Source organism: Phalacrocorax carbo, chromosome 12 (genome assembly GCF_963921805.1).
Source record: "Phalacrocorax carbo chromosome 12, bPhaCar2.1, whole genome shotgun sequence".
Lineage (NCBI taxonomy): Eukaryota > Metazoa > Chordata > Aves > Suliformes > Phalacrocoracidae > Phalacrocorax > Phalacrocorax carbo.
In genome coordinates, this window is record NC_087524.1 from 202,657 (window position 1) to 227,237 (window position 24,581).

At 40.4% G+C, this 24,581-nt stretch overlaps 1 protein-coding gene across 12 annotated transcripts in view; it reads left to right on the forward strand.

The window, feature by feature from the left end:
* Positions 1-24,581, forward strand: part of USP54 (ubiquitin specific peptidase 54) — a 102,508-nt gene that overhangs the window by 75,997 nt on the left and 1,930 nt on the right. For 8 of the 12 annotated variants that reach the window (XM_064463591.1, XM_064463597.1, XM_064463602.1 and 5 more), the window contains 12 exons: positions 2,064-2,234; positions 6,152-6,283; positions 6,591-6,971; positions 8,393-8,627; positions 9,492-9,631; positions 10,717-10,890; positions 13,888-14,007; positions 15,114-15,306; positions 17,509-18,965; positions 21,320-21,438; positions 22,523-22,663; positions 24,166-24,352. In XM_064463591.1, coding sequence (XP_064319661.1) covers positions 2,064-2,234; positions 6,152-6,283; positions 6,591-6,971; positions 8,393-8,627; positions 9,492-9,631; positions 10,717-10,890; positions 13,888-14,007; positions 15,114-15,306; positions 17,509-18,965; positions 21,320-21,438; positions 22,523-22,663; positions 24,166-24,352 — 3,450 coding nt within the window. Of the gene's footprint in view, positions 1-2,063; positions 2,235-6,151; positions 6,284-6,590; positions 6,972-8,392; positions 8,628-9,491; positions 9,632-10,716; positions 10,891-13,887; positions 14,008-15,113; positions 15,307-17,508; positions 18,966-21,319; positions 21,439-22,522; positions 22,664-24,165; positions 24,353-24,581 lie in introns of those variants that run through there. The other 4 variants (XM_064463598.1, XM_064463599.1, XM_064463604.1 and 1 more) reach the window with 4 other exon arrangements.

Sequence of the window (24,581 nt, forward strand, 5' to 3'; positions counted from 1 at the left end):
TGTTTGCAGACAATATCCTGGATTAGAGACGGGTTTCTAAGTTGCCAGGAACTGCAAGGTGAGACTAAACCCAGAAATACAACCTTTCTTCCAGGAATTTAGCCTATTTATACAACTGTAATTCCAATAATATTTTATGGTTTTCCTGGCCAAATAGCTAACTTTATGCTTCCTGGTCAGTGAATCTGTAGAGAACATTTGCTGTCTCCTTATTTATGTGTTTACAGTCTACCAGTAATGAAATAAATCTCTTAACTCCTCTTAAAATAAATGCAAATAAAAACACTGATAAGATGACCTTCACTTTTCACTTGACAAGACGTCCTGAAATTTATAAACCTTTCTTCCTGTTCTGAAAAAATCGGTAAGTCGGGAGTAGGGCCTTCAGCGCTACATATCAGTTGTGACCACCTCTGCAAGCTTCAGGTCAATATACACTTTAAATTTGCCTTGCTGTTCTGCTGGTTGATCTCCAGGAAATAACCCTTCTGCTCATTGTCTCTGCAGTATCTAATATTATTGTTTTTTAAAATGAGTTCAGGAAGCTGAATAAATATACATATATATAAAAATCTAAAAGATGTTTCCCTTCAGATAAAATTCAGAAGGCTGTAGTGAGTTACCTGCTTTTTCATTTCAGAAACACTTGGTGAGTCTTCAAGGCTTACTCCTGTAGTCTTCAGTGTTCAACATTGATACCAAGCTCTTGAGGGAATTTGTGAGATACTGCAGGTTGAAGTGCCAGGAGAAATCATACCCTACACATTTTCCTGTCAAATAAAAGTGAATTATTTTCTAACCTTGTTGATATCCAGTTTTCTACCTTGATATACTTTTTTCAGAATGACCTTTTTGTCTCTTAAGTGTAACTACAGCTTCTTCTGGATTCCTCATTGTTATCAGATATTCATAGTCCATAATTCAGAAATGAATAGAAATTGCTTATTCTTAAGTCGTTAATCACAATATTGTACCTGAACTTCTGTCAAGGGAATCTGAATGCATCTAATCGCATCCAGATCTGATACTATGAATTATGGAGGAAAGATTGTCAAAGGTGCTGGTATGAAATGTCGTGAAGCTAAGTGCAAACAAATCCTCTTAATGTTTTTGATTTTTTCCGTTGCATAAGGACTTCAGTTTGCAAAATGTTTTATAGTACTCAGTTCCACAGCACTGATTCCCATTGCTTACATTCACCTTCCTTTCTGTGACTGTAATCTCTCTTAACAGCTGCATTCTGTATTTCTTGAGACCAATATAATTTTTAACCAGCAAGGAGGTGGGGGAAGTTTCTGACTTCAGAAGTTGTTAGGCATTCTTAAACACAACATCAGTTACAGGACTTGCTCTCATCGAAAACGTGACGTGCCCTCAGGCTGAGTGTTTGCAATTAAACATAAGAATTACTTTCTTCTTTAATTTCTTTTTTCTTTGTTAATTTCTCCACTGAGGAATGAGTATGAAATTAATATCCTGTGTATACGTCACATAAAGGGGCCAACAGTCTTCAGACTGTTCAGCTTTTTAATTTTATGTACTGAAAGTGATGGGAGGAGGAGGTTGTCATCTTCTTTTTAGTGAGTTTATTGTAATTTCTGATATTCTTGTTACCTTGTTACCTTATTAATATTTTGTACTTGATTAATTTTTTAACTTTGATTTCCCCTGAAGCAGCGTATTTCATATTTTAATTGACAGTGTTGAAATTTAATAAAGAATAATTTCAGTGTGGTACTAATGTGTACTTTCAGTCCAATGGACATAGTTTAATTTTGTACAATAAAAGGATTTAATAAATTCAGAGTTATCAGAGGGGAAGAAATAAAGGTTTGCAGAAGGAATGATGCGCTCTCCCCCCTTCCAAAGGAGAGAACCCTTCCCATAAGCTCTAGTGTCCTTCAATCTGAGTTTGTATGTTTGGTACTCTGTTTTTCTGTTAACTTCTGTGTAGTTTCCTCTGTTCCATTCCTGTTTTCTTTTCTTAGCCCCTCCTGACTTTTATAATAGCCCCAAAAGATTGACATTTGATACTGCTTCTTTGACATTGCTTCCTTCCCTAGGGAGAGAACCTTCCATCTCGAGTGATACCAGGACAGATTCCTCTACAGACAGCTATCCTTATAAACAGGCGCACCACGAGTCTGTGGTCAGTCACTTCTCCTCTGACTCACAGGGGACAGTCATCTACAACGTGGAGAACGATGCAGCTTCACAAAGTAGCAGGGACACAGGTAGCAGATAACATTATATCTGTGTGATCATTGTCATTAAACATGATGCAGTGGACTTCAGTGAAAAATCTCTCTATACACAGCATAGAATAGTGAACAGTGTTTAGTATCCTAAATGTTTTTGGTTTGTAGTGAAACGTTGGCATTCACAAAAAGTAAGCATAATTTTAAATGTCTTGTTGGCTTTTGTAGACTTGTATCTAGCCAGACAAACATTTACAGACATGTTTTCTGTCATCCACAATCCCACCTGCCTTCTTTTTTATATAATTCTGTGAGTTGGAGTCTGTTGTACACTCCCATGGTGTGGTTTGGTACGTGTTGTGTGTGCTACTTACTCATCTATGGGCAGTTACTTCATTTCAGGAGTTGCAGCTGTCTGGGAAAGGCACTTCCATCACAAGAATCTCCCATACTTGAGCACTAAGGACTTTATATGTAAGTGGGTGTTGGTAGTATTTACTGCACCAGGGAGGAGCATAAGATGATTTCCTGCTTGTGCCATGGAAGTAAGTTAAGTGAGAATCTGCAATGAGAAGACAACCTGTATATCCGTTCCTTCGGGCAGCTGAACGGTCTGCCTGAACGCTCTTTAGTTGAAAAGAGGTTAACTGGAAATCTAAAGGCTTAGATCTCTATTGTTCATACCCAGTGACCCTGGTCAGCCTGCTTCTGCATACAGTGCTAACTTCTACATCACTTCTGAAAAAGTAGTGCATTAGTTAAGGTCAGACTTCTCAAGCATCAGAAACGTGATCTGCTAAGTCTGTTTGAAAAGTTACTTTATTGTGCCTTAAATAGGCTTTCTAAAAAGACCTAACAGTTGAATCAGCAACTGTTTGTTGCACTATAGTGTCAACATCTATCATACAACTTTCTCCTTTTAGTTGCAAAATAGTTGCTCTCTTGTATCGGGATGATATATGGGTATTTGTTTCATTTGAAACAATCTATGGTACAAATACTTTTCACATCAAAATCTGGAAAAAATGTTTCAAGTCTGTTTCCTTTAGAACTTTTTCATTCTTCACCAGAGGTCCAGGTAACTGTAATACATGGATTAAGATAACCTGACGGTATTTTTAATGTTTTAGCAAATACTTAACACTGTAGTTTACAGTCATATAGTGCTAGGTAGAGTATGAGAAAGAAGGGAAAGTTGGAGCAGAATTTGAGTTACGAGGAAGCAAAATTTACATTGATCTTCAGAGTATGAAGACAACAAAATTGAAAATGCTAGTGGAATATTGTTTATATAGTCTGCAAAAGTGGTGCAGAGTTTATTGGATTAGGTTCCTCCCTGCAAAACTTGCCATGCAGACATCAGCAGAAAAGGGTGTGTAGAGGGATGGTTACAAACACGTAAGCATGAAGTTCAGCATGTAACCTTGTGTTCTGTCATTTTTAGTGACTTTCTCCTTTTCTTTTTCTTTCTTCTCTTACTGATTCTATCCTATGTTATTCCCTTCAGCTTAGCCCGTCTCATCACCTAAATTCAGTTGTCTTCATCTTCCCTGATTCAGCCTTAGCTATAGTCAGTCTGCCCCCTTAGCTAGCCACCTGTCTGGACATCTCCCCTTTTTTTTTACCTACCCAAAACGTTTCCAAAAAAGACAGTCTGCCAACTCATACAACTGCTCAACCATCAAATGCTGATCTGTGGGGCTATAAAGAAGCCATCCACGTTGACCTGTCAACTGAATCATTCTGGGCAAGAGCAGGATTCTTCATTTAATAGCCATTTACCCGCTACTGCAGCCCAAAACTTTATGGACCCTGTCCTACATCGTCCTCCGGGGAAGGCCCACCATTGGGTTGTATGACCTCAGGCACCCAGGTACTTCAGAATGAGGGCGTGCACAGTGGCTGCAAAAGCCCTCTCTTGCCCCTCCAACCTGTGCTGCTGAGAAAAATGTGCATATTCTGGCTGCCCCATTCATGCAACTGTGATTTTAGTGGGAGGGAGTAGGGGTTTTCTGCCTTAACCTGTTTGATTTAATTCTTTTCTCTAACATATTCTTAGACATGCACACAGCCCCTACAAAAACACTTCTCCTTTGAATATCACTGTTTGCTTTCAGCATATGACTAGGCACTCAGACAGAAATCCTGACTTGTTATTTTAGCGAACTAAAAAAAAAAGTGTAGTTATTTTTGGGATTGTAATTCCTATATTCATACATTATGTTGGATTTATTCTTTGTTCCAGAAGGTCCAGGTAGAGACAACAAAGCCTGTGTCCTGCAAACTTTTGATTCTTGGTGTCTTCTCTGTGGCTATTAAATGTCCAGTGACAATAGGACAAAATTTGCAATCTATGAAAGGAGGAGAAAATAGTTACGCAAAGCTAGCAGCCTTCATTCTACAAGGCTAAGTTGTGCTCTAATTAGTCTACACAGACCCCTAAGCTAGCTTCAGCAGCACTGAATATCCTTAAATAGTTTCTGTTACAGTACTTGAAGGATGCTAACCCTATCAGGTTGAAAGAACTTTGGGGGGAAGATGTTTAACTAGGGAAGTTGTACACTCTGAAGTGAAAAGCCTCTTCTATCTTGAGGGGAGCCACTGCAAGGTATAAGATAATACTCTTCTTTGAGTCCCTAAAAGATGTGTGACAGTCCATGCTGTGAAGGAGAAAAAAGTTCTCCCAAAGCACTGACTCGTGCTCAGTCATGTAAATGCTGCACATCTATCTGGCAACAAAATCACTCTCCACTTTGCAAATTAATAGAAATGCAAGTCTTGCATAGCTTGCTTTTTGTTGTCTAGATTCCTTCCCACTCGTTTCTTGTAGTAGCTTTATAGCAATTGAAGTGAATTATTTTTTCAGCTGTTGAGGGTACAATGTCATGTATAAAATCTGCTTTAGATGTTGTTGATTTTTGTGTTAATTTCTAGAGAAGGCGCAAGGCTTAGATCAGCCAGCTATGTAGTCTGGGTACTGTTAATCCATTATTGGGTAGTAGGGATTTTCCTTTCCTATCATCTATGCAAGGTGAAAGTTGGTGATATAAAGGCTAGAGAAAAGTCTTCGTAGCTTATTCATAAATTCCCTTCTTATCCCGCATCTCTGCTTGGGACTACTCACGTGAGTAAAGCCGTGTGTGTGTTTGTGCTTGCAGGTTTAGGACTGTGAATGTGTGAGAACCATAAAATTAAGAAAAGGCACTACAGTAAACTTGTGATGTCAAATACTCTTAATTCGCATTTGATGTGAGGAAATGGGGGATAAATTGTGTGCAAGAGACAATATTAGCACTCAGACACATGAGCTGTAGTAAGGACACATTGTCATGTGACAGCTGATCCATGTTGTGTGTATGCTCTTAGCTTGTGGCAGATGTGAATTAGCTGGTTTAGCCCTTGAGAGCCAGCTGAGGCTTCTTCACTGTAGACTAAGTTAACTCAGATTACTTAGGATTCACTACAGGCAAAGAGAGTGCAGATGGATAGTTAGTGCAGAGCAGCTGATGATGTGCAGTAATTTATTATTACATGGTAACTCATTCATGTGTTTCAGTCTTCATTGAACAGAGTAATGTCAAGCAAGCTGTCCTCAGGAGTTTCATGTTCATGGGTATTGAAACTGAGGAAGTATTCAGACAGCAAGAAAGTGATGTCCTTAGACTATTAAAAGCCAGGGCAGAGTCAACTTTTTCCTCTTCCTGTGGATGAGCTCTCCTTAGCCAGAGTCCTTGGAGAGGGGCTGTATTGCTCTTTTATGACTTTAACACCAGAACACCCCCCCCTCCCCAAGACAAAACCAGAAACTTTTGGATTCAAAAACTTACCCAAACCTGCCAGTTAGCACTGGAGTATCTGCAGCTCCTAAGGAAGAGAAGACCCCTGCTGCTCTTAGCAAACAGAACACGCAGTCCAAAGGCTCTTGTCATACCTACTGTGTTCCCTCCTTCCAGGGCACCTGACTGACAGTGAGTGCAATCAGAGGCATGTTTCCAAAAAGGGCTCACTGGCAGACCGCAAGAGGAGTTCTAGTCGGTCTCGGCGAAAAGGAGATGAAGCTCAGTCATCAGGATACCACAGTGAAGGCAAGAGATGTTACTTTATTTCAAATATCAATATCTCTTTCTGTATGTTTTTAAAATCCTTAGTGTGTACGTGCATTTCCCTTCTTGTTTCTTCTTGTTTCTTATATCTTTGTATTTTGCCTGTCTCTGCTTTTTTGGGGGGGTAAGGTGAGGGGAGGGTGGTGTTTGGGTTTTTTGTTTGGGGGAGGGTTGGTTGAGGGTTTTCTTGTTTTGTTTACTTTCAAAGTCTGCATGAAGATCCTGAAGTAGGGCTGCTAGTTTAATCTGAAGTTATTTTTTTGTGGATTTTGCTGTCTGTAAACTACAGGAGAAACCTTGAAGGAGAAGCAAGCCCCCAGAACTGCCCCTAGACCATCCAGCAGCACCAGCAGGCTGAGGGAATTCAAAGAGACAGTGAGCAATATGATCCACAGCAGACCACAGCAGATTTCTCAAACCATCCAGAATTGCCCTCATGGAGGGGGTAGTGTGGATCAGGCAGAAACACGACCTTCAAAAATCCTGTCTGTGCACTCTCGAGACTGGGAAGTGGAGAGTACCAGCAGTGAATCTAAATCCAGTTCATCTAGCAGGTACCGGCCAACCTGGAGACCCAAAAGAGAGTCTCTGAATATAGACAGCATCTTCAGTAAAGACAAGAGGAAACATTGTGGCTACACTCAGCTTAGCCCCTTTTCTGAAGAGGCAGGTAAGAGATTGAGAGGAAAAATTTATTTCAGCATGTGTGGAATTTATAATACCTCACTATCCAGTTTTGTTTAAGTAAAGTAGGGAAGTGAAATTTTGAACATGGCACTTGGGTCAGTGGGGAGTCCTGTCCTTGAAGGCTAGTTTCTGTGTGGACATTCGTGTTGCATGTATGATAACTTCTGTTTGCTTTCTGTGTGCTAAATTTCACATGTAAGGAAATAATAAGGGAAGCATTACCATTAGTGCTGTTTAAATGGACACAGAGCTAGACTGCTAAATACCTGGAAGTTCATCCTTTGGGATGGCCTTTTGTATTGGTCTGTTTGTTTATGCATGATGGCTCAGACTATGGTGCAGCGGGTACCTCATATATTGGTATATTGTATAAGAGCTTGGCAGCCAGCAATGATTTGCCTGGGACTGTTTTACACCATAGCAGCTATGCAACTTGTACATAGACACTTTATCCTCAGCTTTGCTGTTTTTGAAGGTAATAAAATCTGTTGTGAAACAACTTTTGGTATCTTTTGTTGCCCCTGCCCGGGCCTCCCGCTTCTCTTTCCCCGGTATGCAAATGGATGTAACTGTTACTTTGGTCCCTATGAAAAGGAGGGTACTCCTGAAACAGTTAAGGTTCTGGAGAGCAGTTTACCAGTTCCTCCTGCTTTTATGCTGTTATGCTACTGGTGCTGCTGTGCTCCCACCTCACAGTGCTTGAAGGACAGAGTTTTGTGTGACTGGCAGAGTTGTGGTTAGAGAGGATGCTGTTGCAGAAATTTAGGGGCCTGGAGAGGGGGAGGGATAGGTGATACCAACTAGAAGGAGCTAAATGTTGAAAAGAATTGGGAAGCATAAAGAAATACATGTAGGGAAGATGACGGGAGAACACAGCTCTAGGGAAGTAAGCAAGGGGAACAAACAAGAGGCAAGTGGGAATACACAGTGAAATCAGTAAGAAAAATTTAAAAAAAGTTTTCCTGTCCTCTGTGAACTAATGTTATATAAGCATCATCAAATCCTAAGTGACAAAATAAACAATATAAATGCAGCATCTGAAGTAGATATAAGTTCAATAACCAATATAAACTGGAAATACAGTTGGGTGTACTGTAAAATGACCTTGTACAAATACAGATTGTTATGGGGAGGAAGGGGTTTTCTTTCCAGAATTGATTGTTACTTGTGGGGAATATGATAAGTTATACTAACGGGGAGAGATTAAAAATAAATTTGTTGAATAAATTATTGCTTAATATTACTAGGAATGCAGTAAAAATATTGGGTCTCTTTCTGCTTAGTATTGCTAGTTTTATACTAAATGCAGCACTAAGCGTGGTTGAGAAACTAACATATGTATAGATGACTTGCTGGTATTGAAGCTTGGATCTTCTATCAAGCTATATTGCTTTGTCTTGACAGGTAAAGAGCTTATCGAGAATGAGGTGAAGGAACATGCTGTTCAAGAAACAAGATCAAGCCAGTCAAATGTCAGATACAAGCGTGGTGTGCTAGGCTGGGGCACCCAGCATCCTATGGTGGATCAACATCCTCATCTAATACAGAGGATGGAGTCTGGCTATGAAAGCAGTGAACGCAACAGCAACAGCCCAGTGAGTCTGGACATGCCCTTGTCTGAAAGCTCAGGCACCCACAGGTAGATTTCAACAATCGCTCTAAAAATAAAGTTTGAAGCCTTGATTTCTTTTTTGTAGTTACAAAAAGGTGTAGAGCATTTTTAAAAAAAACTGTAGAAAAGCATTCCTAACTTGTAATACAGATTTTTGGGGGCAGGGGAGAAATAGAAGGGAAATAGGAATCTGGGTGAGTTTGATCCCTTCTCTTATCAGTATATTGATAGCTTACTGCTAGTGAGAGAGAAAATAAATGGGGTTCAGTTGAATGAGAAACGTTGACTAAAATGATGCATCTGAAATAGTCATACCCTTAGTCTATGATTCAAAAACTCAACTAAAATATCAAACTTCATGCTTGTCCTTGGAACAGCTCAGACCTTTTTATTTCAGTTAAGCCGTTGCTCGATAGAAGCCTTGTACAAAATGAGTAATCAACAGTCTTTTACAGATATCTGTGATACTTTCAGTTTGAGAGGTTCCCTGACGTCTTGCAAGACACTTGCGATATTTATATGCAAAAATGGGCAGCACAATGTGCTTTCCTCCTTGGCTTAGAGAGGTTCAGGCAATCAGAAACTGAGACTGGAATATGGACAGAATAGTAGATTTTCAGCTGTAAGAATCTGTTGAGAACAGCTGTCAGACCACGGTTTTAATATTCATTGCATACTCTTATGGAGGAGACTAGAATTACTGTCTTCCCCCTTGTTAACTTTCTCTTCCCCTGTTTCTCCCAAGATTTTCTTATGGTAGACTTTTTTTAAAAATGAAATTAAAATGCAAGTAAATACTTTTGTGATGATACAAAAAAAAAAAAAAGGTAGATGTAGTTTCTCCTGGAGAGATTAGTAAAATGGTAAAGTATAATTACTCTCTTCTTGGAGGGATGCTCATATGAAGCGAGCAGGTGGATTGGTTCCTGCCTGGCATAACATCCCAAAGTCTCACAGTAGCAGCATCTTGGAAGTGGAGTCTATTTCATCACGTGGGAGCTGGGCAAGCGGCCCACACACCATTGGAAATGGTAAGATACGCTTCCTCAGTAGCAGTCGGTTTGCAAGGTAAATTTTACTGGAGTTATTCTTTACCTTCTGGTTGTTTATCTTTGCATTGAAATTGAGAACGGGGAGAAGAAACTTTGAGGAACATGACAGTTTTATAAGCTATAAGACTTACCAAAGTGGGTTGCACAAAACTCTGTTGGAATATCCTTTGATCATGTTGCTCTGCCATCTTTTTTGAGTATTGACTTAACTGATAAAGTAATTTTTCCTGTTCTTTCCCACAACTCAGTATTGTGCCATCCGTGGAAAATACCTTCCCAAGCATAACTCATAACAACTTGGTAGGATTGACAAGTCCTGAAAAGAAGCTCATAATGCTGTACAAAATTGAAAATTGTCAGAAATTAGATTGGATATTTACAAGATATTTGGTGGAGCTTTTTGCAGATAGACATTCCGATTATGTATCGTTCTGAGCAAACACTTAATTCCAAAAAATGTCTGGGGAAGGGAAAGGGAGGAGAGGAGACAGCTTTTGAATACAGGTCATAGTTGAAGTGAGAATGACAACTGATCGACTTCTGCTGTGTTAACTAAGATATTGATATGCTTGCTTTATTTTCCTCCCATTTTCATCTGCTTATGCAGTTAGAAGAAAAGCATCTCAGTTGGAATCCATTTTACTTACTAAAGCCAACGATCTGGCTAATTTGACATAGCATTATTTACAAATTATAAGCACATTAAGAAGCCTCAAGATTTCAGCATCAGCTTAGGGTTATCTCTTCCAATTACTCTCTCTGTTCTGTTTGCTGTTTCTTGGGTCAGTGAATCCAGGGACGGGCTGTGCTGCAGGGGAGCTGGAAGCTACACTGCAGCATTTCTGCCAGACACTGACACAGAGAAGGCAATTGGAAGCCAAACTCTTGGGCAGGGTTTTAAAAGTAAAACTTAAGGCAAAATTTGTGATCTGAAATTCTGTGGTCTATGCTTGGTCAGTCTGTTATTTTCTAATGTTAATTGTATTCTCCATTAATATTTCTTTGCCTTTTAAGGGATACTTCAAGAGGTTTTACTATAAAAAAATCTTTTTTTTTTTTTGAAGGTGGGGAGATGTTTGTCCCTTTCAAGAGTGAACTGGATGAATTGCAAGAGGAGGTCGCAAGGAGAGCACGCGAACAAGAGCTACGCAGAAAAAGAGAAAAGGAAATGGAGGCAGCAATGGGCTTTAATCCCCGTCCTAGCAGGTTCATGGATCTAGATGAACTGCAGAATCAGGGTAACTTACTGAATGCAGTATATTTTGCAGGTTGTAAGTGCTGAAGTGTTTTGTAGCTTTGAACTTAATTTCCTGTTGTGTGTCTCTTCCACCTGCCCCATTACAAAGACCATTAATTTCAAACCTGGAGGATGTAAAAAACCTCTTTAGTATTTTGACCAAATTCCTTTGTAAATGAGGCCACAAAGTAATGCAGAGATGTTTTTAATATATTTGCACCTTTCCATTTTTATGTGGTGATGTGCACCATTACTAGTATTGATATCTAGCTTTAGCTACAGGGCTTCAATGACCATCTTGGAATGAGCAGGTCTGTTTGTACTTTTCAGATGCCTCAGGTCCACTTGCAGCAGCTTGTCCATTTAGGCCATTGTTTTGTTTCTGATAGCATCACTGCCCTAAGCAATTCTGCTTGTTCCTGCCCTTGTACTTCCCACTCTTTCTCCTTTCCTGGCTGTGCAGCTACAGCACAGGAGTGGGAACAAGTACTGTGGCAGGCTTAAGCTGGAACTAATGTTGAAAATCTGAGCTTAGTTTACATATCTTTTCTAAGGAAAAAAAAAAAAAAACAAAAACAAAAAACCCCCACAAAAAGTCAAATACTAAGTGTGATTGTCTTTTCCATGACTCGTCATGTTTCTGGCAGGGGATGGCAGTAGAAAAGGTTTAATTGGAAGGATGGAGCTGCAGCAGAGGGAACTTGGTGACAGGGTTTACTTGCAGCGCCTTTGTTTTTGGCCTCAGTCTCCATTAGCCAGTGAGGGGAGTCAGAGAGAAGGTGGGATGAAGTGCACTGACCCAGTTGAGAGTGAAGCCTGAAGCCTGGTACAGCATTTAACTGGAGGGCTGTTGGTAGGTCAGCAGAGCCAAACAAAGGTGCAGTGAATGCCTAGGCTCTGCTCCCACAAATGCATGCATGGTTGGGGCAAACCCGCTGTGGCCTCCTGTGTTGTTAGGCCTCTTTGCATCCCCATGCTGCTTGCTCACACCTGTTGTAGATAAGAGTTGAGGTGCTGGTTTACTGCTACAGGACAGAGAGTAAGGAGAGGGGCACCCCACAGCTATGCTGACTCTGGGCACAATACAGCCAGTGCTCTGCAGCCTACAGCCATGCCAGCTGCTCAGCAGCCAGAATGTCACTGTCCCAGTGACAGCTGAAAAATACGATCTCTATCAGAATGTCTGACCGTGGGAAAATTTTTATAACTTTTGCTGACTGTCAGTGAGCCACTTAGTTATCCTTTACAGTTCTGCTGTAACCTGCCAGTAACCAGGTGAAAAATTTCTGATGTATCAGAGTAGATGGATATCTTTTTGTTAGTATTAGTGTTTACTTTTGTAAATAACGCTAATGATGTAAAAATTGAAGAGTAAACCTCTCTTGTCGAGCATGAGGATGTTGTCTTCTCTGCTTCTCCTGCCCAGAAGAAAACAGCATATTCTCCAAGGCGTTACCTCTCTTTGATCTCTCATTGTATTGATTGATAAAGGCAAAAATTGCTTAGCTTTTCCTTGTTAAACAGAAAGTAAACCAAAATAATGCTTAATCAAAGATGTCAGTAGAATGTTTGAGGAGTTTATAGGCATTGACTTGGGACCTGGGAAAGTTCCTTGTAAGCCCTTCCCCACCCCAGTCAGAGATATAATAGCTTAACGTTAACAGGCTGCTTGACCGCATGGAAGGCTTGCTTGTACGCAGAACTCCAGAACACTGGTGACTCGTTTTCCCTCAAGTAAACTGCTAAATTCATGCAAAGAAAGCTAACTTCAGTATACTGGCCTTGATTATAGGCCTCAGTAGCCTTGATTTTGAACCTGAATGTGCTGCTTGATTAACTCACTGCTCTAACAACTTTTACTTCTCTCTGCAGTACTTGCTTCTCATGCAATTTCTTTGGGGTTTATGGTATAAGAGAGTTTGTGTTTGCATCTGTGCATGAGGGTGTTGAGGAGCAGGCCAGGCCAGAGCATATGTTATGCAAGTTGAGAAAACGTAATTTATTTTTGACTGATAAAGATGTTGTCTGCTGCAATGACAGAGACATTCCATTAAAAGACCACCCCTAAACAAAACAAAAGGTCAAGTTTTATTTTCTGTTTTCCCCTGTCTCATTTTAATGGGTGTATTTTAGTGCATAACTTGCATAATGCCTAATAGGTGAGACCAGATTGTCTGGGCGTTTCCTCCTCTCAGAACTGGGTGATCTGATGCCAGGACACAGTGTTTCTCTTCTGTGTCCAAGGATGATTTCTTTCTCTTCTCCAACACTGTTTTCTAAATTGTTTCAAAAAGAATTCTTGACAGTTGTCCCTTTCTTTTCAGCTTCTTACACATATGTTTTTCCTTCTAAAGCTACAAGGCTGTTGGGTTTTCATATTCCGTATGTCTCTTTCAGCAGTTGAGTGTATGCACTGAACACACATTTGTGGAAGTACTTCATGCAGGCATTTACACTCACACTTAAGTCAGAATTTTTTGTTCCCCAGACATCTCAGTTGTTACAGTTTGTTTCCATTTTGTATGGAAGTAATTGGATATCTGAAGAAGAGAGAGATGATTTTGGGCAGGGGGCTTAAGATAATGTACAAGGAAAGCCCTGACCCGCTATTTTGTTTTACTGATATATTCTGATTTAGATTTAATTATAAATATAGATTAATTCCTATTTGATAAAAGTCATCTGAACTGACTGTGATATGCCTAGACCATCTTTTGTACTGATTTAGACTGTCAAAAATAATATAATAAGCCAGTACAACTCTCAGACAAAATTTGAGGAAAAAATGGGGTCCACATTGTTTTACTGTGTGGATGTCAAGCATATTAGGATGCTCAAGTTGTACTCCCACTTAGGGAAGGTTAGGCGGTGCAGTCTGCGTTATGTGCAGCCTCTGTGAGACTCCATATTGGAAGAATTTGGCAATCATGAATGGGATGAGGGTAAGTGAGGGTTCTGCAATGAATGAAACCAAAATGAAGGGTGCTGCCCATTGCAGGGAGGAGTGATGGCTTTGAGAAGTCGATGCAGGAGGCAGACTCAATCTTTGAAGAGTCGCTGAATCAGGAGCAGAAGGGGGATTGTGCTGCAGCTTTGGCTCTCTGTAATGAAGCTATATGTAAGTAACTAACCACCTGAGCTATTGTGCTTTTGACAGTTTACTAGTATCATACAAAAAAGTCTGAAACATTGAATCACATTAAATGGTCAGGTAGTAACATGGGGATCCAGCTGGTCTTCAGGAACATGCAGGGAGGCAGAATCTTTCAGCATTCCCTTTTGGGGGTTTTAGTTCTATTCCTCTTCATCTCTGTTTTTTTCATGTTTGCATCTGATTTTGTTGTTCTGTCCAGTGCTATGGCCCTTTTTGGTGCTAAATGGTACATTTCAGCAAGCAGCTGGTAGGTAACTCCCCCAGTCACTTGGTCCTCAATTAAAATTTTTTCCCAATCCTGACCAAATTACAAGGGGCATTAACCTCCCCTGTTTCTCATGGAGGGTGTAGCATAGGAAGAAAGTGGTAGCCCACTCTAGAGTCCTCTGGATTAACAGAAATGAGCTATGCTTTACCTAACTTTCATGAAGGAAAAAAAAAAGGCGTTAGGACATTGAAGTGCTTTAATGCATTGTGACCTTTGAGAATGCGTGCTATGTGATTTCATTTTATTTGTGGTCTTTTTCCATTATGACTGGCTGGCTGTCTCACCCCATGTTCTCTCTGCAGAGAATAGCTGCAGAGTGGGTAGCTCCTGTGCATTTGCACTTAGAAATTGGCTCTTATGGACTGCAGAATAAGGGGCGCAGCACACAGCTGTTATGATAACTCTATTAGCTTCCATTCCAGCAAGGTATATGCCGAATCTCAAATCCCAGCTGGGCATTCCTGCAAATGAAGGGAGTCCCAGGTATGGAGGAGAGAAGGATAAGTGACAGAATGAAGCATCAATGTATAAAGGTTGGAAAGAGCCTGTGTGAGGGGGATGAGAAGTTGGGCTAAAACATAGATAATTTTTTTCTTTTCACTTTATTTTGATTTAGTTTCAATTAACATGTTTGGACACCTGGCTAAGCTGAATGTGCATTAATGGAAACAATAGCATCCTCGTCAACTCTTTTGTGGCAGTATTTGCATGGTCCATGTTTTATGTTCTTGCTGCATTTTTTTTTTTCAATTTTATTCCTTTTTTCTGTTTGTTTTCTGCTATGTTTTCTTTTGCATTTTAGCTAAACTAAGACTTGCCATGCATGATGCCAGCGCTAGCACTCACAGCAGAGCCCTAGTCGATAAGAAGCTGCAAATCAGTATCCGAAAAGCCCGGAGCCTCCAGGATCGCATGCAGCACCAACAGCCATCGCAGCCGCTGCCGCCGCCAGCCTGCCACCCACCACAGGGTGGCACCATGGCCCAGTCTACAAGGTAGTCCAAGTATATCACCTAGACCCAGATCAGAGCTGCATCTGTGAGCAGTGCAGTCTGGAAAGAAATAGCAAGCTATATATGTTCCCCTGGGTAGTCCAAATCCTACAGCGTTACTTCCTATTCCTTTCTTCTTTAGGTTAAATCCTATTATAAGATGTTCAATTGTCCCCTTTTTCTCCAAAATTCATGGAGTAGTTCAATGTGCACATGTTCAAAATGTGATCTGTGACAGAATTGTAGCAGTCAGTGCCTGGCAGCATTGATATTTTATGCACTGGGGAAAGAATACAATAAACAATAACCTGTCTAAAAAGGTGTTAGAATGAAGTGTGCCACTGTTTGCCGTCAGGAGCAGTTTCAGGACTCAGTCAGTAAAAGCATACTACAATAAAAATCTTGCTATAATTGCTTTTATGTTGGGAACAGTAATCAGTGTGTTTTAGTGATCTGTAGTTCCAAAAGTGTCAAGTACACTGATCTTGCTTTCTAGTCCACTTCTCTAGTGGTGCACTGGTACAACTCTTGGATCCTGATCCTGTCACTGTGACTGCTCTCCCTGATGCTGTATCATTCTTCATTTTCTTTCTGTGCTTCCCAGCATCCTGTAGCCTGGCTTAGCAGCCTCTTCAGCGTTTCTTCATGATTCTTTCTTCCATACTGACTTTAACTATAGCGTAATTAACTCTCTGCTGTAACTGATCCTTTCTTCCTACCTCTTTAGCATGCAGCTTAATCCTTATTTCTTCCCATGCCATTCCCTCCTAGCACTAGACCATCCCTGTCCAATTTCTAGGGTGTTTTTTCAACTGTTACTTTTCTTCCCTCTCCCCTTTTTTACATGCTGTATTTATCAGAGGCTTAGATGCAATCTCAGATGAGAATCCTTTTTCTTTTCCTTTTTTTTAAAAAATGCCACATACAGCTATATACTAAAACTCAGTTAATTTGCACACCTGCCAGGCTATAGTTCATAATGTTCTTTTCTTTTCCTGCAGTAGCTGAATTATATGTATCTTTTTGTCAATCAAGGGTCCGTTATATCCTCTTTACAGGAGAAATGCAGAGCCCCAATTACAAGTTTTGGCAGATTCTAAGAAAATGAAAGAAACTTTCTAAACTAATTTTGTTAATGCTGAACTTACTGCTGCTCTGTGAAGAGAATATTACTTTGCAAAAAATTATATCCAACCGAATGTTAATATTGCAGCCAATGAAAAGAATTACAGCTGGAGTTCTGCACTCTTGCTTTGATATAGATAACATTGTAGACAATGCAAAGTTTGCAATTGCTCACAGACAAGGTCATTCTGCTACTCATATCAACTAGGTCTTCATGATAACTTTCATTCTGTGCATCTCAAGGAGGAAACAAAGCAATGATGTTACAGTTTCCTTAAGTTCTCTGTTGGAGCCATTTGTAGCCTGCGTTTTCTCACAGGCACGTGGACTTGGCACTGTTTTTTCTGTCTGCATATTAAAATGCTAACTAAATGAAGAAAAATGGCAAGGACATGTATGACCCAAGGATATGATTTTCTTCCACTGGTACATAAAAGAATACAATTTTTTTTAGAAGTATACTTGGAAATCAAATTATTACAAAATAATTGTTATGTATTTAGCTTGAATTTTATTTAATGTGTTGGATAAATATCTGAAAAATCAGAATTCAAAGATGATGTGAGAGAGATTTCAACCTGTTCCTTCCATTTGTCAAGTCATTCTTCATGAAGTTGCCTGGAGAGAAGGAACCTTCTGGAAAGATTGTCAGTTCATGTTCAGATCATGAACATGTCCAAAGTATTTTCAAAAATATCTAAGATGTTAATGTTGGAAACAGTTGTTTTAGTTTACATAAATGATACTTTTACTATTCTTACAATTATCCCGATCCACAGGCTCAGTCTGCTGGTTGAAGAGCCTAGGGTGCCGTACAAGAATATTTTATATAGAGCCTGACTCTAGCTAAATACTCTTAAAAATACGAAATTGATTCAGTAGATCACTTACAGTAGGAAATCAGTGTTAGAAGCAAAGGACTAATGTGTGTATCTACTGAATTAATGCAAAGTCTTCATCAGAGTACAGTGAGCAAAGAAAAGTGTGGTGAGGTATATGTCAACTAGTGCAAGTTCTACATCCTAGGGATAAGCGTAAGCAATGACTACTGCTAATCATTTACCCTTCTGTGTGTTTTAGTGAACAGACTGGCCCGCTCCAAGTACTGCTGAGCCAGGAGGTACCACTGGAACCCAACAAAGAAGTGGAATTTGGGTCCAGTTCTTTCTTTCACCCACCTGCTTCCTGCCATGAATTGCACTCATCATTATATCCAGAGTCTTCCTCCTTGCCCCCTTCTGAAAGCAATCCATCCAACAGGATCTCTCCAAACTTCCAGTGTGCTTCTGCTGATTTTCATGATCAAGTTCCCTCTTTTCCCTATAGGCAAGGGTTGGCAGAGAGATCTGCAAGAACTGAGAATGATGCCCACCATAGTGTGGAATTTGCTGATACCACAGCCACAGGGCCAAAAGACTATAGGGAATGCTGCAGTAGCAGCAAGTTAGAAGAGGTTCATAACGTAACACCTATTCTCACACCTCAGTACAAATCCAAGGCTAACACAGTAAACTTTGGGTCTTTGCCTACACTGTTTACCTGTCCACATCCACCACAAGCAGCATCTCCTGAAAAGGACAGCCAGCACAATCCTTGTTCCAAACTTGCAAGCTCTCCAGTGTGGCCCAGCATTGATCATTTAGGGGCCTATCATGCAGTGACCCCTGCAACTTCATCCCCTACACAGCAGTGCTCCTTGGATCCTTTGCAGAAAACAAATAAGTACTCCAGAGCAAACAGCCATGAGATTTTACTACCCTCACAGAATGAATATGGCACAGCAGAAGGTTGCAAATCTGAGGCCTTTAGTACAAAGGGACATGTTCGCTCCTTGGCAGAGCAGTTTCAGAAAATGCATGCAGTCTCACAGAGAAAAGGTACTCATGAAAAAGGCTGTATTGCTCCAGTGGGTCAGGATGAGAAGTCTCCAAAGTTAACAAAAAAATCTTTCATCAACCCTTCATCGTCTGGTTGCAGACAGCTAATCCTTCAAAACCAAGAGAACAAAAACCAGTCTTCTGAAAAATCACACTCAACTGTGGATATTAGGGACAGGGTAGCTTCTCTGGAGGGTTTTAGTGCCCAACATCTTGCTTCTAAGAGTATTTGTTCTCACAGTGAAGAGCTGTGTAGAAGAGGTGGACAGAATATAGCAGACCCTGCACCCTACCTGGAAAGGCACTGTCATGATGGAAGAATGAAACAGGTGAATGATGGAGCTCCTAGTGGCATGGTTGCCTCTATGCCTGTGGACCGTTGGGTGGATAATGTTACTAGGTATTACAGTTCTCAGAAGGCTAATAAAAATACTGAATGGCTTCCTATACCTGGGAGGAGTCCACCCCTTTCTGATCGGAGAGCAGTTGGAGATGACTTGAGCAGGATCCCAGTACATCTGCATCCACAGTGGAATCAAGACCCAGAACAGGAGCTCTCAGAACTGGAATCCCTCTATCAGACTAGTCTGCAGGCATCTCAGGCCACTAGGCCTTTCTTGGGAAGACAGGACAGTGCTAGGTATCCATTTGACCGATCAGGTAAGAATGATGCAGCTGTTTTTCTTGGTTGACCTGCCTATGTACTCCAATACAGGTGAAAGTACATTTTCCAGTTGATTTAGTTAAATGGGCATGAATTTGTGCACAGACGCAGGAAGATTCACATTGTGGACTCTAAAAACGTTCTAACTGTATAGGTAGAGAAGCAGTGTGATAGCACTGCCTGGGGAGGCTGCAGAGTAGCTGTTGATCTTGGCAAATGGAGAGCAATATCTGTTAAGAGTTACACAGAAATAAATGATTATGTTCTCAAGTAGGGAGCTAGCTGCTTGGGTCAGGCTGCTGAATTTTGCTGTTGGAAAGTCCTACATCACCTCTGGAATTTATTAAACTGTTTCTATGCCTGAAGTTAATGTTCTCCACATTTGTGATTTTTAACTGATTGTACTGTATTTGAGAATGTAGTCTGTATCTAGTTGAGGGGAATAACTTTTTTTAAAGTGTTTCTGGATCTATGAGTGTTGAACTTGTGTTTTGCTAAGGACCACCTCCTTTAAGGTCTGGAAAATTACTTGTGAAAGCAACAGTGGGGGTTACATGATCTGCACTAAGATCTTGAAACACTGTGGATTAGTTGGTGGCAAAAGAAAACGAACAGATTCTGTTGCTGTTGGTGAGAACATCTAGCTGTTGCTGGAGACATTCGGTTAGAATCTGATGACAGCAGTCTGGTTCCACTTAAGCTGATCTAATCTCCTGCCTGAAATAGGACAACCCTGATCCTTTGCTTAGCACAAGTGAAGCCAATTTCTTTATAATCCATGTCATAGCATTACAGCTATGGATTTTTCTGGTTAAATACAAAGCAGCGGGAAACTTGATGGCTACCAAAGTGAGATAGATAGATGTATATTACAATACATACAGAAGACAGGTTTTCCCCTCCCCTGCACCCATGGAGGTGGAGCCTCCATCGTTCCTGACAAATCAAGCCTGGCTGTGACTAGAGTGAATATTGCAGTAAGCTCTTGAACAGGTTTTTATTCAACAGCTCAAGTTTTCTATGAAGCTATCTTGTCTTGCAGTCCACCAGGTGACACATCCAAAGGTGGCCATTTTCCATGTGTTGTCCTTTGGGTTTCTTTCAGAATGAAGCAAAATCTGACCTCACAACCTTGCAGATACTCTCTTGCATGGGCTTGAATCAGAAGGTCTTATGTGTTCCTGCTTAGCTTACTGATTCTGGAAGCTCTTTCTGGAAATCTAACACGATAAAGCCCAGTTGCTTTAGTGTTAGCTGGAGCTTTGGAGTTCTGTCATCAAATGCCCTGTTTCTTACACTGACACTTTTCTTGCCTATTCTCCACTACATATATGACAGAGATGAGATATGGATATTCTTCTAAAGTGATGTTTGTGTTTGAGATCTTTACTTCTGGTTTGTTGTGACTTTCAGATGTTTCTTCCTAAGTTCTGCAAATTCTGTATAAAAACAAAAAGTTTGAACCACTGCATCTCCTGTGATGAACTGGATGAAAATCACCTGAGTGGGTCTAGGACAGCTCTTTCTCACTTTTAACTTGGATTACCTATTCATTTGCAAATGCTTTTTAAGCTTTCTGTCCCATATCAACTGGTTTTGTCAGACCTTTGCATTCAGAATCGTGGTGAAAATGCCTCTGTCTGATTACTGGAGCTTTACTACACAGATCAAAGTAAAGACCTGATCCTACAAATGCCACCTCAGTGCAGAAAATGTGTCATTACCAGCACATCACCTTTGTTCATTTAGAGAGAGATATTCCCTGTGACCATTTTTATTATGCCATTGATCTGCCTGTCTATTCCATGAGAAATTTTAGGATTGTAATTGGTTGGTGGGATTGCACTGAAGTGAGGTAACTGTAGCAATCCTAGTTAAAAATAACACTTTTAGCCATTTAACCAGCACAACAAATGGCTGACAAGCTGTAGCGTTTGGTGGGAACAAGGAGGTCAATGTGTGAGGAAGTTAAAGCCAATAGTCTTGTTTATCCCACGTAACTTTAGGTAATTTGCTCCTGGTAGCTGATTTTCTGTCCCTTTAGGCCCCCTAAACTATCTCACCTCTGTGTCAAACAAGCGCTGGTGTGCAGTTAAATCATTTAACTCTTAAATACTTCAACTGCTCCCAAAAAGCCTGCAAAAGGGCAAGTGAAACAGGCATGTCCTGATAGACTGTCTCCCCTTGAAATGTTAGGAGTTAGCTTAAGTATTAATGTTCGAAGGATCTCTGACTTCTCATTCTGCATGTATGGTCTGTCTGTCTTTGCTGACTCAGACCTAAGATAGTCAGAAATGTGTCATAACATGCAGTCAAGTGTTGAATTCAAGCATAGCATTTTCCTTCCCAGTCTCTGCGAACCTGAATGTGAGGAAGCTGCACGCTACAGCTGGCATGGGTCTCTCGAAAACCCCAACAGTAGAGATCGAGCGCAGTCTGTGTGGATCCGCTGTCTCTTCTGTCTCCAAGGTGACGTGTTGTTACTTAAGATATGCTAGAGGGGGAAGGGCTTGGCCTTTGCAAATGAAAGAATTTACAATGGAAATGGAAGAAGTGGAATATGAAAAAGGTACTGGGGTCACTGATACTAATGTTAGAGAGAATTTTAAGTGCAGTCTAACCCAGGATTAATTAGCTAAAACCAAGTGACTCATGTTACATGCTGTTTGCATGCAATCAAATTATCTGAAAACTTTAAGATCTAGTCTTTTTGAACATGCTGACATGAACTGCCTTCCATCACAACTTATGATAACCGCTTCTTGATGTTACCACTTGCAGGAGCTCAGACATTTTTTTTTTTTTTACTGTGTCACTACATATTTTGAAAGTGGGGGATAATTTGGTATTTGCTATAGTTGGTCACCTCAGTGGGAGAAGATTTTTTTTTTTTTTTTCCTGGGGTAAACTTCAGGTAACTGGCAGTTACATGTCAGTGCCTGTACATGAAAACATATAAGTATTTTGAAGGGGAAATGGCATTTCCTGTAATACTTCCATACTCATGAAAGAGAGCTTAAATGGTCTTGCTTACATAGAACAGAGGAAAAGAAAGAAGGGATAAAAACTTCCCATGTTAAAATAAGATAAACAAGCTTCCAGTACTCATTAAAGAATCCTAGGTTTTTTCAGTTATGAGAAGACTTTATCACAGGATGGCTGTAAGTTGCAGCCGTGATTATCTTTACAGGGGCAGTGATGACTGTATCGGCAGTTGGTCCTTCAGGTAGATTCATCCCAGTAGAGACTTCTTGTCCTGGCTTTAGACGTTTATAAAAGAATAAATCTCACTTAGCCAAATCAATCAGTGTATCTTTACTAAAGAAAGACAGACTATAAGGAATAGGTTTTTTTAATCACCAGATCCAGACAGACCCATTTGCTTTAAAATTTCAAGATAGTACCTGAATGAAGGATGACAAAAAAGAAAAGGTCATGGAGTTCATTGAAGTATAAGTAGTCTGCTAGATTTTTATTGATCTGTTCCCTATAATTATTACACAAAACTGATATTACGGAGAGCCTTTTCTGAAATGTGTGGTGTTGTCTGCAGGTCACATATACCAGAGAACATAGCAGGGAACCAGAAGAGGAGGAAATGTACAGTGCAGAGAATTTCCGACGCATTGCTCGCAGTCTCAGTGGGACAGTCATCTCAAACAGAGAAGAGACCTTGTTCTCTTCTCACAGTTTTGTAAGTAGAATGATGTGCAGCTTTCGAAAGAGCTATCATCTGCGTGTAGGGTTGCTTTTTTCCTCTATCTGCATTTAGTAGTTAACAAACAAGACAGCAGACGACTGAATAATAAGACATGATGAAAGCTTGCCTTTGTTAATTTTTGTTCTCTTTGGAAAAAGAATGAGCTTATTTAAGTAACAAAGCTATCTTTTCAGGAGTCATTGCAGCATGTCAGCTAATATTACTTGCCAGTATAGGAAGACATGCAGTATAAACAATTTTTAAGTTGATTTAGAGTATTTTCAAGAAAGCTTCCTAGTACACCTATAATTTTAACAAGACACCACTAACCATGTGGAAGTTTCTGCTCTCTTGTCGGTATATTTAGCAAGCAGTTTTTTTAGAGAGTAAAAGCATAGAGGGGAGACAATTCAAGACTTGGCACACAACGTGCAGCCAGTTACATACGGGAAGTAACTAAAAACAGGGAGACTGATTCCCCGCCCTTTGTTAACTCTGTTAAGTAGTCTTAGGTGCAAGTTAAAACTGCCCATAAGGAAAACAGTAACAGATTGTTGTTGGTGTTTAGCAATGTAGCCAGATACAATGTGAAGGTTTGGCTTGGGTTGAATTTTTTTGCAAAGTGTGCTTAAGTTTTGATTTGAAACCGGCTGCATAAGTGTAGAATAGTCTCAGCTGAAAAATCAGTTATGTAGACTGGTTGATCTGATTCTATCTTTCTGCTGTCAGCTGAGAATTTCCTAGCTGTAAGCTAAGAATATGCTAACTTCTGAATGTTTACTCCTCAGCATGCTTAGTTGAGGGCTTTAACATATACCTGGAGTTCTGGCAGAAGCAATGTAAAAAAACTCTAGCTGTCCAAGGCAAACCTCTCTGCTGAAGGTTTTTACCCCCACAGCAGAATCAGCCAATAGGATGGCTGTCTGTCACCACTCTTCGAATTAGTCACTGGGCTCTAGTCTGTGATGGTCTGTTATCGTGCCATTCAGCCATCCCTGCTTTGGGGTAGGTACCTCCTAATAGAGGGAAGTGGTACAGCACTGGTAAATACTTCAGCTGCAACCGGTGAATCTGTTCATAGTCTGGAATCAGAACTTCCAGTAAGGCCTGCTAGAAAATAGGAAGGAAGGATCAGCAATAACCTTCTCTATTTCATGGCTTGTGTAGCATGGCAGTTCCAATGCTGACTGGCCTGCCATCGTTCTGTGGATTCAGTTTTTATAAACCAAACCTCTGTGATTGGTTTGTGTTTGTTTTGGCTTTTTCTCCGTGGTGTATTTCCAGTCAAATGATCCTCCTAAGTGGCCTACCACTGCAGTAAGAGCCTTAGTGGATTGATGCAGTTTTTATTTGTATTTCTTTTTCACATACAGATGCATGTTTTTGTTCCAGTGACTCACCCATTTCCTTGGCTCAAGACCACCTTTGCTTGATTCAACCCAACTCTGTGTTTACTCATCATTTTATGTTCTTTTCTCCTTTCTTATTTTATAAAGGAAGCACCAAATACGAGGAAAATGCCTGTGGACACCAGCCACCGTTCTTCCAGCTCCTCTTCCCTTCCTTTCCCCCATGATCCTCCTGTGTTTCCCTTTGATCCCCAGCACAACCCAAACAAGGTGCAGCACCTACCCCATGATGTACTGATGCCCAGCATGGTGGGCAAGGCACATAATCTGTCAGGTAATCATAGGGCTTTTCCTCTTCCTTCATGATCAGAAATATTGCTGTAATACAGCTCTTCAGATCTTGTTTTTCATAATGAGATTTCACCACCTGCCTGAATTCCTCTAGAAATCTGGAAGGACGAATCACCTTCTTCTTTGCCCTTTTGAGTTGTTCTGTGATTTTGTGCTAAGTGGACTTAAAAAAGGGAATAATCTTTATGGAAGCGTTACAATGACTTTATATA